Source organism: Rhinoraja longicauda, chromosome 21 (assembly GCF_053455715.1).
Source record: "Rhinoraja longicauda isolate Sanriku21f chromosome 21, sRhiLon1.1, whole genome shotgun sequence".
NCBI classification, from domain to species: domain Eukaryota; kingdom Metazoa; phylum Chordata; class Chondrichthyes; order Rajiformes; family Arhynchobatidae; genus Rhinoraja; species Rhinoraja longicauda.
In genome coordinates this window covers 1234773-1251598 of record NC_135973.1, presented here as the reverse complement: position 1 = coordinate 1251598, position 16826 = coordinate 1234773, and the positions used below count along the sequence as shown (strand labels likewise).

At 42.3% G+C, this 16826-nt stretch overlaps 1 protein-coding gene across 1 annotated transcript in view; it reads right to left on the bottom strand.

Moving 5' to 3' along the window:
• The window catches only part of carhsp1 (calcium regulated heat stable protein 1), a 44538-nt gene that overhangs the window by 11470 nt on the left and 16242 nt on the right, over positions 1 to 16826 (bottom strand). The window contains exon 2 of the mRNA XM_078417576.1: positions 956 to 1185. Coding sequence (XP_078273702.1) covers positions 956 to 1137 — 182 coding nt within the window. The 5' untranslated portion in view covers positions 1138 to 1185. The remainder of the gene's footprint in view (positions 1 to 955; positions 1186 to 16826) is intronic.

Here is a 16826-nt window from a genome sequence, read left to right as displayed (position 1 = left end):
TGGAGCCATGTCTCCATAATTCCAATATCATATCTCTTAACTACTAACTGCGCATTCAATTCATCCACCTTATTTCGAATGCTCCTCACATTAAGGCACAAAGCTTTCAGGTTAGTTTTTCTTATCTCCCTTCCAGCTTTTGCTTCTGTCCTCCTTTCATGTCCCTCTGTCTCCTTGCATTGGGTCCCATCCCCTGCCCTGTTAGTTTAATCGTGACCTTTCCTACACTCTCTTTCCCGTTAGCTCCACGGATACGCTTCCACGTTGTTGACTCCACCCTCCCCCCGCCCCCCCCCCCCCCTTTTTAGTTAAACCCACCCGTGTAGCACTAGCAAACCTGCCTGCCAAAATGTCGGTCCCCTTCCTGAGCTGTTCAATGTTCTATGTTAAATAGATATCTAAAAATCAAAATATTACATTTGGCTTGGGTAAGTGTTGCCTCTTTGCAAGTTCATAATGTTCAATAATCAGATAACTTTGTTCCTGCTACAGGCTCCAGACTCCACTCAAATGCATCTATGATAATCAACACATTTTGGTTTAGTTTAGAGATACAGCACGGAAACAGGCCCTTCGGCCCACCGAGTCTGAACCGACCAGCGATCCACGCACATTAACACTATCCTACACACACGAGGGACGATTTACATTTATACCAAGCCAATTAATCTACAACCCTGCACGTCTTTGGAATGTGGGAGGAAACCAAAGATCTTGGAGAAAACCCACGCAGGTCACGGGGAGAACGTACAAACTCCTTGCAGACAGCACCCGTAGTCAGGACCCGGGTCACTGGCGCTGTGAGGCAGTAGCTCTACTCCTGCGCCACCGTGCCGCATTTATTTTAATAAAGATGGAATGCAAAACAGAGCTGCAAAAAGGTTTGCATGCTGACTGATCATGATCAGTGCAGGATCAGTAGCATTTTGTACGTATGATGAAGCCTTGTACTTACGCAGATGTAGATCTGGTCCTTCTTGTGGGTACGGGGCTGGGAATGAGGAAACCTCTCATTGGTGAAGGAATACGCTCCCGCAGCTTGTTACTCTCGGGAAAGTGAAGATCTCCCGACGACAATGAGACTGGTACAGGCTGGGATGGTGCGGAGCACTGTGATGACGAGGTCTGGGAAGCCATTTCCAAACATAAAGCAGCAACAGTAGGTTTCAATTACAGGGAATTAATCTGAGGAAAATCAAAAGAAGGAAAGACAATTAGGAACTTTGGTTACATGTATCAGATCTACAACTCTGCCCTCATTGACCTATTTGGTCACGTCTTCAAAATATCTATCATATTTGTGAGACACAACCTCCCACATACAAAACTGTGCTGACTATCCCTAATCAGTTCTTGCCTGTCCAAATGCCTGTATAACCTATCCCTCAGAATACTCTCTAGTAACTTTCCAACTACAGATGTTAAGTTCACTGGCCTATAGATCCCAGCATTTTCCCTGCAGCCCTCTTGAATAGAGGCACAACATTTGCCACCCTCCAGTCTTCTGGCATCTCTCCTGTATTGAAGGACGACTCATAAATATCAACCAGGTCTCCCGCAATTTCCCTGTCCTTGTGGTAAAGTTAGTTCCAAAGTGTTTTTAGGTAGCAAGTTGCTGGGTTTTGAGGCTGTGATCGCAAAGAAACTGAACACGTATTAACTTGTAGAATCAAGGAACTGCAGATGCTGGTTTACGAAAATAGACTGGTATCAAGGAATTTGGATGTGCTGTAAAAATAATGTTGGTTCCAGCAGGGCGATATGTGGCTAGCACGCGATCTAATCATGGGTGGGTCACTGGAGAAAGCAAAGAATGCTGCTAGTGTGATAATTTGCTGAAGAAATTTAGGTTTAAGGCTCTGGCCTAATGAAATCTGACAGCTGTATGCTAGTGCTGAGATGCCAGAATGTGTGGAAAAACACACAGTGTTTGAAGGGTTGATATTTGCGGACTTGCATAGTAAGCTTAATTAAAATTGTGCTAGATTTTGTCTGATTGTAGAATAAATAGTTCACAAGTTCTAGTAGAATTAGGCTATTCAGTCCATCGAGTCTACTCTGCCATTCAATCATGGCTGATCTCTGCCTCCTAATCCCATTTTCTGCCTTCTCCACCTACATAATCCTTGACATCCGTTCTAATCAAGAATTTGTTTATCTCTGCCTTAAAAATATCCACTGACTTGGCCTCCACAGCCTTCTGTGGCAATGAGTTCCACAGATTAACTACCCTCTGACTAAAGAAGTTCCTCCTCACCTCCTTTCTAAAAGAGCGTCCTTTAAGTCTGAGGCTATGACCTCTGGTCATGGACTCTCCCACCATTGGAAACATCCTTTCCACATCCACTCTATCTGTGCAGTATATTGCAAATAGTATATTTGTGTATTTGTGCCTTCTGCTTAGTCTGATTCAAATGCTTCCTAATATATTTCATGACTTTGACTTCAATCAATTTGAATCAATTTTCAAATGTGAATCTACAAACATTGGGAATTCAGTCATTTATTGAGTTTCTGTTTGTAAACCGACCTATTGATTTAATAATGTGCCTGGTTCCGCGTTCTATGTTTATTGACATGACATGCAACTTCTTGGCAGCTACCTGCATGTTTATCCAGTCAATATTTTCAGAGAGTTTGAAAACCAATTGCTTATCCAAAGGAAAGAAGAGCACCATCTCATGGCAAGTCAATACACAAGTGTGTAATATCTATTTTTTTAATCTGATGATACAAAAGTGGGTGGTTTTGCAGATAGTGAAGATAGTTGTGAAAGATTGCAGCAGGATCTTGATCGATTGGCCAGGTGGGTGGAGAAATGGTTGATGGAATTTAATAAGTGTGAGGTGTTGCATTTTGGGACGTCCAACAAGGGCAGGATCTACACAGTGAATGGTAGGCCTCTGGAGAGTGTTGAAGGGAAGAGGGATCACGGAGTACAGGTGCATGGTTCCTTGAAGGTCAAGTCACAGGTAGATAAGGTGGTCAAAAAGGCTTTTGCCACATTGGCCTTCATCGGTCAGAGTATTGTATAGAAGATAGGAGGTCATGTTGCAGTTGTATAAGACGTTGATGAGACCACATTTAGAATATTGTGTTCAGTTCTGGGCACCATGTTATAGGAAAGATATTGTCAAGCTTGAAAAGGGTCAGAGAAGATTTACGAAGATGTTGCCAGGACTAGAGGGTCTGAGCTATAGGGAGAGGTTGAGTAGGCTGGGTCTCTGTTCCTTGGAGTGTAAGAGGATGAGGGTGGTCTTATAGAGGTGTATAAGATCATGAGAGGAATAAATCAGGAAGATGCACAGAATCTCTTGCCCAGAAGTAGGGGAATCGAGGACCAGAGGACATAGGTTCAAGGTGAAGGGGAAAAGATTTAATAGGATTCTGAAGGGCAACTTTTTCACACAAAAGGTGGTGGGTGTATGGAACAAGCTGCCAGGGGAGGTAGTTGAGACAGGGACTATTCCAACGTTTAAGAAATAGTTAGACAAGTACATGGATAGGACAAGTTTGGAGGGATATGGACCAAACACAGGCAGTTGGGACTAGTGTAGCTGGGACATGTTGGCTGGCATGGGCATGTTGGGCCAAAGGGCCTGTTTCCACACTGTATCACTCTGTGACTGTATTGATTCAACTAGTGGTGAAAAGAGCTCTGGTAATAGGTCACGTATTTGACACGTTATTCGCAATTGCATCTATCTTCATCTTAAAGGCAGTAATGCGTTTGTTCTGCTTTGGGAATGAGATATCCAGGTAATTTTTCATTTGTTCTACATGGTAGTTTAATTAGCTATTATAAATTGGCTCTTGCAAGCGGCAAAATATTCAAAAGGGAATTGATGGGTTAAATGATGAGGGAGAATGGGTTGGAGAGCCACAGGATGGAAAGGGACTGGTGGGATTGCTCTGCTCTGAATAGAGGTCAGGGTTGCAAATTAATTGGGTGGATGTCAGTGGTACAGAGACTGTGGCAAAAGTCTTCATCATCACAGCCGACATGTTGTTGGTGTCCACGGACTTTGCTGCAGTCAAGGCACCCAACAGTTCCCTGGCATCATGTAATAATAATAATAATAATGCATTACATTTATATAGCGCTTTTCAAACACTCAAAGACGCTTTACAGGGATTACTAGAACATAGAGAAGAAAATAAATAGATAAATAAGTAAACGAACAGAAAAAGGAGACAGAAGGTGAGGTGACGGTCAGTGGTTGAAGGCAGTGCTGAACAGGTGAGACTTCAGTGATGTTTTGAATGTGGTGAGTGAGGAGGAGTCTCTGAAGGTTTGGGGTAGTGAGTTCCATAGGGTGGGAGCAGCGATGGAGAAAGCCCTGTCCCCCCAGGATCTGAGTTTGGTCCGGATGGGGGGGGGGACAGGAGATTGGGTGGAGGGTGCAGGTGGGAGTGTGCCTGTGGAGGAGGTCAGTCAGGTAGGATGTGGCCAGGTTATGGAGGGCTTTGTAGGTCATGAGGAGGATTTTGTACTGGATTCTCTGGGGGATGGGGAGCCAGTGGAGCTTGTAAAGGACGGGGGTGATATGGTCACGGATCGGGGAGTGGGTGAATAGACGGGCAGCGGAATTTTGAATGTATTGAAGTTTACTGATGATTTTTGAGGGTGAGCCATAGAGGAGGCTATTGCAGTAGTCCAGACGGGAGGTGATGAAGGCGTGGATGAGGGTTTCTGCAGCTGTGGAGGAGAAGGGGTGGACGGAGACGGGCGATGTTTTTGAGGTGGAAGAAGGCTGTCTTTGTGATGTGTTTGATGTGTTTGTCGAAGGAGAGGGTTTGATCAAAGATGATTCCAAGATTCCGGATGTGAGGGGAGGTGGATACTGGGAGACCATCAATATTGAGGATGAAGTTTTGGGTGGATTTGGTGAGCGTTTTTGGACCAATGATGATGATTTCAGATTTGTTGCAGTTGAGTTTGAGGAAATTTGATTGAAGCCAAGATTTTATTTCAGTGATGCAGTTTGTCAGTGTAGAGTGTGTGGTGGTGGAGATTGACTTGGTGGAGATGAGGAGCTGGATATTATCGGCGAAGCAGTGGAAGTTGAGACCATGACGGCGGATTAATTGACCAAGAACAGGACAAATTGGCTAAAGACTGGCTTCTGTGATGGCAAGGACATCTCAAAAGTTTTAAACTAACTTTAGTGATGGCAAAGACCGTGACAGTTTTAGACAAGCTTTAATGATAGCAAGGACCTCCAGAAAGACAAGGACAGATTGGCTATTGGTAACTTCCGGCTGAATGAAGAAAATTGCAAATATTTCAGCCCTTCATTTTGCACACAAACTGTGATTCACCAAGATTAAGTATGGGAATATTTATGAAGCCACCTCCTCGAGTAAACCATAGAACACAGAGCGCTGGAGTAACTCAACAGGTCAGGCAGCATCTCTGGAGGACATGGTTTGGCAACGTTTCAGGTCTGAAAAAGGGTCCCGACCTAAAGAGTCACCTATCCATGTTCTCCTGTGATGCTGCCTGACCCGCTGAGTTACTCCAGCACTTTGTGTTCTACGCAAGATTTCAGTATTTACAATTATGTATCTACGTCTTTGAATAAACCGTTTGACTATTCAGAACCTAAATGCCCTCCGCCGTTCATGGTAGAATGTGGGAACTGCTCAGCTTTAACTGAATCAACATCGCTTAATGGTACGCCGTATCCACAGGTTAGAACATCTGTTTTATCGCTTCATCAAGTTGTACTTTATTTTGGAATATGCCTGATGGCAATCGTGATTCTTCTTCAATTGAACAAGGTTTGGAACGCTGGCCTGACACTGAAAGAAGTGTAAGGCTATGAGCAATACATTATTCTTCCAACGGGTCACAGCACCTCATAACTATCCACTGTAATACCACTACCACGTCGCAGCTTCTGAAAAGCTCCTCTTTTCCCTCAGCTGAGGAATCCTCTCTGCAAGTAGTTAACAGGAACCATGATCACGCCTTTCTATTTCCTGTTCTTTTTCCGCCCATCCTCGGCTCCTCGCAGAACCACAATAGCTTTCCCTTAACTCACTGAGGCAAATTAAACTCAACGCAAAACACTGCAACCTCCATTCATAGAAACATAGACAACAGGTGCAGGAGTAGGCCATTCAGCCCTTCGAGCCAGCACCGCCATTCAATGTGATCATGGCTGATCATCCACAATAATACCCTTTTCCTGCCTTCTTCCCATATCCCTTGATTTCGCTAGCCCTAAGAGCTCTATCTAACTCTCTTTTGAATGCATCCAGTGAATCGGCCTCCTGTCTTCTGAGGCAGAGAATTCCACAAATTCGCGACCCTCTGGGTGAAAAGGTTTTTCCTCATCTCAGATCTAAATGGCCTACCCCTTATTCTTAAACTGTGGCCCTGTTTCTGGACTTCCCCCAATATCTGGAACACATTTCCTGCATCTAGTCCCTTAATAATTTTATGTGTTTCTATAAGATCACCTCTTATCTTTCTAAATTCCAGTGAATGCAAGCCCAGTCGCTCCATTCTTTCATCGTATGACAATCCCGCCATTCCGGGAATTAACCAAAACTGCACACAATATAGGGCCCTGTACTACTGCAGAAGGACCTCTTTGCTCCTATACTCAACTCCTCTCATTATGAAGGCCAAAATGTCATTAGCCCGCATGCTTACTTTGAGTGACTGATGTACAAGGACACCCAGGTCTCGTTGTACTTCCCTTTTTCCTAACCTGACACAATTCAAATATTAATCTACCTTCCTGTTCCTGCCGCCAAAGTGGATAACATTTATCCACATTATACTGCATCTGCCATGCATCTGCCCACTCACTGAACCTGTCCAAGTCACCCTGCATCCTCATGGCATCCTCTGCACAGTTCACACTGCCACCCAGCTTTGTGTCATCTGAAAGAAATTTGGGCAGGTACATGGATAAGAAAAGTTTAGAGGGTTATGGGCCAAATGAAGGCAGATGGGTCTAGTGTGGATGAGGCATCTTGGTCAGCATGGACAGATTGGGCCGAAGGGCCTGTTTTTGTGCTGTGTGACTCTAGCTTCAAATAAACCACAGAAAACTGGGGTAAATAAGATTCATCAAATTTCCACGAGGTTTTGCAGATCTTCAGTGATTCACGTCTAACCCAGGGAAAAAAATGCAAAAATTAATTTTGTCATTTATATTCAAACTGTTCCTTCGTGAAGAAATGTTTTCAACAGAAGGCTAAAGAATGTCTGGCTGAGAGGTAGACATGTGCCAGAGATAACAACATGACAGTCTCCTGCTCTCTACTCCCACACCTGATGCCCTGTTCCTTGCCATTGAGATTCCAACTGTGATTGAGAAATAAAAATAATTTAAAAAACACCCACCCTCATCAAATCATATAGTCATAACCATCAGGGGGCAAAAAAAATGACTGAGTATTTGCCATTCTATTTTTATGCTTGAAGTTTTTTTCTGACAAAATGTCACTGATATTAAATTCAGATGGGTTGCCCAAATTCACAGTAAGCTACTTCAAGGGAGATTTTGTTTACTGACCACCCCATTTTCTCATGTCTACAAAGAAACTTAAAAATCCTGTAAGAACCTGTGCCCTTCACCCCTGAGGACAAGGTGAGCTGGCATGTGAAAACTGAGGTGAGAAGGAACTTTTTCACCCAGAGAGTTGTGAATTTGTGGAATTCTCTGCCACAGAGAGCAGTGGAAGCCAAATCACTGGATGGATTTAAGAGAGAGTTAGATAGAGCTCTAGGGGCTAGTTGAATCAAGGGATATGGGGAGAAGGCAGGCACGGGTTATTTACTGTGGACGATCAGCCATGATCACAATGAATGGTGGTGCTGGCTCAAAGGACCGAATGGCCTCCTCCTGCACCTATTTTGTATGTTTCTATGTGAAACACTAATCCTCAAAATGACAGAACATTTTGACTTGGAACATACAAAGGACAGTCCTTTTGCGAGGTCCAACTCTCAGAACTCCCCACACCAACAACACTGCGGTAGAACCTTCACAAACAAAAATTACAGCTGTTCAAAGCAACATTTCACCACCATCTTCTCAAAGGCAAATGGGGATGGGCAATGTTGACAAAAATCATTACATTTCTATTTTTAAGAGAATTAAGTCAAGAGATATCAACCTCTGTACTTTGGAAAACAACATTTGAAGTGTTTACAAGCAATGCTTCAGGAGAGATTTGCATAAAAGCACAATTTCCATGTCATTCCAGCATTCCTCCCACTATCAGCCCTTGCTGCAGATTGTAGAGAGCATATTTATAGCTGGAACACCAGGCATGTCGGGCCTTCCATCAATGCTCATGGTTATTTGCTCGCCTTCTTTGCAATGTGCCACAATTTTGTTTCAAACACTGCTAAATTTTGGGGTGTCTGGCCCTTGAGCAGATTGCAGGATAGTAACAAGAAAATCTGCATTTCTTTAAATGAACTCCCGTCTGCAGTCAGAACTCATCATTAAATCGCGTGGCTGAACTATTTGTTGAAGTGGAACGCCTGTAGAAAAGTTTGAAAACTTCTGCTCCAGGCAAATCCTTCTTGCAAAACAAGTCTAGTAGAGCCCCTGATGCATCGGTTTGACTGGGAGATCTTGTGACCCATCTGTTAGGTTCAATGGTATGACTAATCACACCACCAAAACAACTTCATGGGTGACAGCCTCTCCTCCCTCATCTTTCCTTTTTATTTTAGTTATAGCTTCTGTTAACTGGATTTTTATTTCATTTGCTACTCTGCAAGGAAGCTGTGAAATGACATCCCTGGAATAAGTGCAATCAGATCAAGGTAGACACAAAATGCTGGAGTAACTCAGCGGGTCAGGCAGCATCTCTGGAGAAGGAATGGGTGATGTGTCAGGTTGAGACGCTTCTTCAGATCAAGGCTCTCTCAATTTTTTCTTGAGTAACATTATTGGTTTCTTTCACATAATACAAACATTTAGTTTAATGTCTAACTTATAAAACGCCCCCTTCTCCCACCCCCCCTCCTTTCTCAACCCCTCACTTCCCTGTGCCCAACCTGGACTTTCACTCATTTCTCCTCTCTTCCTCCTCTCACATCTATATTCCTTCCTCTGACTTCACAATTCTACTAATGTTATCTCACACCTTTTGTCTTTTCATCTCTGGCCTTTGTCCAGCCATCTGCCTATCAAATACCCTTCCCATTGGAATCCACCTATCACCCTCCTGGCTTTGTCCTGCCCAACCTCTTTCTCCCCCTCCCCCCCACAATCAGCCTAAAGAAGGGTTTCGACCCGAAACGTACCCTATCCAAGTTCTCCAGTGATGCTGCCTGACCCGCTGGGTTACCCAAGCACTTTGTGTCTTTTGTCCGTTTAATGCCTCATTCGTACCTGCACTCTGGTTACCACTTTGCTAACAAGGGTATTAGATAATGGTCCATGTATATTTTGAAAGTCACATACAGCATGCCGAAAGCAAAACGCAACCTCTATACGGTTCACATTTATTGCCGGCAAGGAGTATTAAATTGGTCGGAAAAATAATATGATTTTTCTAATCATTGGGCCTGTTATTTTTTGGTTATTTAAAATTTTTTTAAGCGGCACTTTGGGACAGTGGTAGAGTTGCTGCTTTATAGCATTTGCAGCACTGGAGTCCCGGGTTCGATCCTGACTACGGGTGCTGTTTGTACAGAGTTTGTACGTTCTCCCCGTGACCCGAGTGGGTTTTCTCCTAGATTTTCGGTTTCCTCCCACACTCCAAAGACGTGCAGGTATGTAGGTTAATTGTCTTGGTATAAATGTAAAATTGTCCCTAGTGTGTGTAGTGTTAATGTGCTAGTCGGCACAGACTTGGTGGGCCGAAGGGCCTGTTTCTGTGCTGTATCTCTAAACTAAACTGTACAATGACTATTTCTATACAATGGCTGATTGATAGAATATAAAATGTTGTTCGTCCTTCGGGTTGGAAGATGACCATGACTTCACTTTCAGTTGGAGGATTGGTGACTGTGGGTCCGGAAATGACTGGTGAGGCCAATCCGGACACGTAGGACACAAAATATAAAATACTTAATCACTGTTTGGTGAACCATTAACAGGAAACATTTGGAGGAATCAAGGTGCAGTCAGACATCAGTACCTCCGATTAGCACAATATTTAAATCCTCAGTCTATGTAAATCAAGGAGATGTGAACAATCTTCCACTGATTAAATCATACCTTTAATTGCTCATTTTTATTCATGAACTTTGAACTGAAATTCAATTAGCCACATTCAACTTCTCACCTGAAGACCTTTTAATTAAAATAGATGATCTTTCATTAAAATACCTTGTTGCTCCCAGAATCTATTCCAAAAAGAATATATGAACTCCCTAATAATCCAAGTCCTTTTAAGTGTTTGTAATGTTTTCACAAAAGCATTAAAACATGGAATATGCTTCCCCAATGAGAAAGTGGTTTACTTGCAAGGCAGACCACTAACTATATTAAGCATGTTGCAAAAAGGACATAGGTGTACGGTGAAGGGGAAAAGATTTAATAGGAATCGGAGGGGTAACATTTTCACAAAGGGTGGTGGGTGCTGCCAGAGGAGGTAGTTGAGACAGGGATTATCCCTGTCAAGGATATGAACCAAATACAGGCAGGTGGAACAAGTGTAGCTGGGACATGTTGGCGGTGTAGGCAAGTTGGGCCAAGGGCCCTGTTTCCACGCTGTATCACTCTATGACTCTAACTACTTGTTCCAGTCAGTGACACAGCACTCACTGAATCTCCTGTCCAAAGGGATCATACACATTGATTGTGCACATTCAGTTCACACATAACTGTATGCTCACACTATATTGTTCCAACGTAGCAGCTCAACTGAATCTACTTGTGTATTAATCTCTACAACAATCAAAAAGTGGTTTGAGAACAGGACTGACATACTGTTTTACAGGAAAGATAGTGCAATACAATGCAAATCCCCCTTGATCGTATTGATAATGAACAATTATGTGGAATTAAATACTAACCTACAGGAGCTTATCCATAAAAAGACACAAAGTGCTGGAGTAATTCAGCGGGTCAGGTTGTATCTGGAGAACCTGGATAGGCGGCGTTTCAGGTCAGGATCCTTCATCAGACTGAAGGAAGGTTCTGATCCAAAACCTCACCTATCCATGTTCTCCAGAGATGCTGCCTGACCCTCTGAGTTACTCCAGCACTCTGGATCTTATTTTATAAACTGGCATCTGTCGTTCCTAGCTTTTGATTCAGACTATTTGATCAGTGAAACTGCCCCCAAAAAACATGATGCAAGTGGAAAATAGTCTGAATTGTTATCAAGTGGTAGTAGCAAGAGTAAATATTAACTACATACCACATCTGTTTAACGTTCCCATTAAAAGTTAATGGAAGCAGGCAGCTAACAAAACCATTTCTGATCAGAAATATTGGATATTATGATTACCAATGGAGCAAAGGGAAAAGGTTAACATAAACATGAGAATGCCTGTGCAGCTCAATTAGAAGGGTTGAAAATAAAGGCTAGAGTGGCCAACTGAATGTCAGAGATTCAACTTTGAGCTCAACAACGAGTTCAGACTATAGCAATTTTTTAAAACTCAGGACATTGCATTATCTTCGTCACAGTAAATAGCATGGTATTTACATGATATATTTACATAGCATTGTCACAGTAAATAGCTGAAGGCTAAGCACTGCGGCACCCTCATAGTAACAATCTATTAACTCAAAAATGGTGTTGGCTAGAAAGTCTGAAGAAGAGTCTCGACCCGAAATGTCACCCATTTCTTCTCTCCAGAGATGCTGCCTGTCCCGCTGAGTTACTCCACTGCCTTGTCCCAGAATGGTTACGGTATGGAAGGAGGCCATGAAGCTATTAATTCCATACCGGCTCTTTGCTAAATTCTTGATTAGAACGGGTGTCAAAGTTTATGTGGAAAAGGCTGGAAAATGGGATTAGGAGGAAGAGGTCAGACATGATTGAATGGCAGAGTAGACACAATAGGCCAAATGGCCTAATTCTACTCCTATAACTTGTGAACTGGAGCTTCCAGCTGGACCCTATTCCTGTCCAGTGGCCCTACATATCCTTTCCTCTCTGATACCCATCTAGTTCCTCCAAATCTGCCTCCATTACAAACCCTGGCATTGTATTACACACTGCCCATTGTGTGTGTTAGAAAAAACTTGTGATTTTTGAGACAGGCAGCATCTCTGGAGATAAGGTGACATTTCGGGTCAAGGCCCTTCTTCAGATTCCTTCCTACACGTGTGACTTTTGGTTCTTTTGACAATCACGATGCAGATGTCCAAGGAACGAAATGGCAGGAGGCCTGCAGCATCCTGGGACTTGTCTGGAACGAGCAATGCTCATAACAACTAGAGTGCAGACTGGACTTTGAAATGGGCACCAAAACACTCTTGCCACTTGCTTGCAGGATCGGTGGACTAATTCAAAACACTTGCTGATCGGGGATGTGCTTGGGTATGGCAATACGCTACTGGACTGCTTGTAAAATAATTTCACTGTACCTTTGCACTTCACACACGTGACAATAAAAGCACCAATGACCATAGTTCCAGACCCATCTCATAATGGAAACAGCTTTTCTCTGTCTATACCACTCTTTCTATACCACTTTAAAAAAACCAAAATTGAGTTAATTTTTAAACCATTTTCTCTCGCCACCTTCAATAACTATGCATATATATCTCCAATCAGTTTCCTCTTGCCCCCTTTTGAGTTGTGTCTCTCAGTTATATAGCTGCTACTGATTCTTTCTTTCAAAATATTACCCTTCACAATTTCCAATGATAAAATTGCACTGGCCAGCTAACTGCCCATTTTACTTGCATTGATCTGCTCACCATCATTATGCCTATCAATAGACAATAGGTGCAGGAGGAGGCCATTCGGCTCTTCGAGCCAGCACCACCATTCAATGTGATCATGGCTGATCATTCTCAATCAGTACCCCGTTCCCGCCTTCTCCCCATACCCCCTGACTCCACTATCCTTAAGAGCTCTATCCAGCTCTCTCTTGAATGCATTCAGAGAATTGGCCTCCACTGCCTTCTGAGGCAGAGAATTCCACAGATTCACAACTCTCTGACTGAAAAAGTTTTTCCTCATCTCAGTTCTAAATGGCCTACCCCTTATTCTTAAACTGTGGCCCCTTGTTCTGGACTCCTCCAACATTGGGAACATGTTTCCTGCCTCTAACGTGTCCAACCCCTCAATAATCTTATACGTTTCGATAAGATCTCCTCTCATCCTTATACGTTTCGATAAGATCTCCTCTCATCCTTATACGTTTCGATAAGATCTCCTCTCATCCTTATACGTTTCGATAAGATCTCCTCTCATCCTTACACACGTCTAAAGCATTAACATGTCGGCAGTCCCTGTGACAGGCATGGATTCTATTCCAACAACTGACAGTGAACATAATTTTCCATTGGTCAGAAACAAACAATTTCCCCCAAAACCAAGACTGGTATAGATATTCTGATATATGGACTACCTTGGGCAGCAAAGTTTGTTTGAAGTATAGCGTTAATGATTATCAACTGACTCACTGAGTGCTGGTTTTAAAACACGCTCTGTAATTGTATGGTTGAATTTGGATTATCAACTACTTCTGATTCCAGTCTTAACTGACGTTCGAGCCAAGAATTTCTATGAGGATGTTTTTGATTATTGTTTGATCTGGGCAAGAAATTAATTATTTTCTTAGGGAATGGTAATATTTCCATTTCTCTTGTTGAAGTGGGCTACAAAGGTATGGGACTAACAGATTGTCAGATTCAATGCACACAATTACTACGTTCTTTACACTGTATGGGATTATTGATGAGGGAAGTAATCACTCAGGTTCTGTTTTGGGAGAACAAGATGCTCAGCGTCTTTTGTAGGCTGCAAAGATTTATTTTTCAGCAGGCATACATATTGTTCACATGGGAGAAGTTGTGAAAAGTAAGATTTCTGCAAGTCAGGTCTTCCAGGTCTTCCTGTACAAAAGGAAAAGCAGTTGCTAATCCCTAGAGAACTCTCCACTTCAAGAGTCAAGATTGTTTAATTGCCATAAATGTACCAACAGCAGAACAATGAAATTCTTAATTGCAGCAGCATATCAGGCCTGCAAACACAATACATATAGAAGGTATTTATTCACAAAATGCTGGAGTAACTCAGCAGGTCAGGCAGCATCTCAGGAGAGAAGGAATGGGTGACGTTTCGGGTCGAGACCCTTCTTCAGACTGATGTCAGGGGGGCTGGACAAAGGAAGGATATAGGTGGAGACAGGAAGATAGAGGGAGATCTGGGAAGGGGGAGGGGAAGAGAGGGACAGAGGAACTATCTAAAGTTGGAGAAGTCGATGTTCATACCACTGGGCTACAAGCTGCCCAGGCGAAATATGAGGTGCTGTTCCTCCAATTTCCGGTGGGCCTCACTATGGCACTGGAGGAGGCACATGACAGAAAGGTCAGACTGGGAATGGGAGGGGGAGTTGAAGTGCTCGGCCACCGGGAGATACATATACATATATATATTATATATATATATATAATTACAATAGATAGCACTTAATGAACCTAGAAATCAATAAACAAATAACCCCCAAAAAGAAAAATAGTGCGAAAAAAACAACAAACTCCTTTGCATCTACAAACACTCACCACCACTGTTTCCTACTAATTCTCTTTTCTTACTGCTACAATTGTTCCATGGCCTTCACTCCTGAAGAAAAGCTTTTTATATCTTAAATTATAAGACATATTTATTTATAAATGTCTATTTATGAATGTCGGTTGGAAATCCACTTATACTACAACTACATTTCCCCCAAAAAACCTCCGCTGCTTTATCTGAAAACTCTTATCAAGTGTATAAGACAAGATTGATTTAACAAATACATAGAAACATAGAAAATAGGTGCAGGAGGAGGCCATTTGGCCCTTTGAGCCAACACCGCCATTCAATAAGATCATGGCTGATCATCCACAATCACTAACCCGTGCCTGCCTTCTCCCCATATCCCTTAATTCCGCTAGCCCCTAGAGCTCCATCTAACTCTCTTTTAAATTCATCCAGTGAATTGGCCTCCACTGCCTTCTTTGGGAGAGAATTCATAGAATTCAGAAAATACATGCTGTCTTTTTCTCGGCAAATGAACTATCTGGAAAACTGAGAATATAGACAACAATCACAACATGCTTGTACGAGGGTAAACAAAGATGGAAATTCTGAAAACAATTAATCCATTAAGTATTTTAACTTCTGAATTACCATAGAGAAAAATGGAGAAAATAGACACGGGCAAAAGTATATCAATAGTGCAAAGTATTAATGTAAGACCTCTCGGCTGAACTACAGATGCAAAGCGTGCAAAACCGTACACAAAAAAAATAATTACCTTGTTAAATTGCAGTGAGGTGTCAGCACCTGCAAATTTATAAGAAAACCGAACACACTAGCTGTCTCCACATCAAAGTAGATTATTCATCCCTGCTGACCTTCCAGCATTTCATTCAGTCTACATCGTGACAACAACTAATCATGCCACATTTCAACACATTATTCCATTCACATCCTAATTATAGAATTTTTCCTTGCACTCTTTGCCCTTCAATTGAAGTAAAGAGCTTTGTACTACGTTAACAACGGTGACTGCTTCAAAGGTAATATTTCAACGTGGCAAGGTGATGTATAAAAAGATAAGTATTATTAAAGCAGTAAATCACCATCATGGCTCGCAATAACTGAATGCTGGCGGAAACTATTTTCAATTGCCTGGTATAATTTATGTATCTTGAAGGAATCCAACTATTGTACAGCAGAAATGTTAAAAGAAAACATTGTCTTGGTTTTAAATGTTATTGTAGTCTCTTAACTGCATCTGGTGTTGTTTCAGTAGAAAAAACAGAAATATATGTCTGGAACAAAAATAGAATGGCCCATCATTTTTTAGATAAGCCTTATGTTTCTACTATTTTGAATGCATGTATGATATTTCTACTTCACCCTGGAGATAAGTCCAAGTGTTGTATCACTTGGGTATAAATAGTGTGTACAAAATCCAGGAATCAGCAAACAATGGACCTGTATCACATCACCATCCCTGTGCACTAAATTTGAGAAAAAGACAAGCAGTGTGGCTTAAAGCTGAATTCACTCACATTATTTTGAATGCATCTGGTGCTCAGATCACCAAGGCCAAATCCAACTTTATGTAAGAATGAGTTATGGGCAATACATGTTCAGTTTATGTGCTGAGTGGCTAGAACTCAAGGAGGAAACTGTACCTTCATCAAGTATTCAAACTGAAAGTTAACTGCTCAGCCTAACCTGGTGTAAAACACAAAGTGTTAGAGTAAATCAGCAGATCAGGCAGCATCTCTGGAGGACATGGATAGGCACCGTTTCGGGTCAGGACTCTTCTTCAGACTGATTGTAGTGCAGGTGTGGGAGAAAGCTGGAAAAGAGGGATGCGGGACAAGCTGGCAAGTGATAAGTGAGTGGGGTTTTAAGTGGCAGATGGATGCACAATGGCTAGAGATGACAAGGAGACAAAAGGGTGCCTAGTATTTTGTTTTAATTTCAGGACTTCCAGATCTGTAGATTTTAGATTTTCTGTTATCATGAGATGAACAGAGTACCCATGTACTTGTTAACTTTGTGGTACTGGTGAAGGCGATATGGCAGGTACTTACCAAGGGAAAAAGAATGGAAGCTGGGAACAATGACCAAGTATACAAACCAACAGAAGATAAACACAAAATGCTGGAGTAACTCAGTGGGACAAGCAGCATCATTGGAGAGAAGGAATG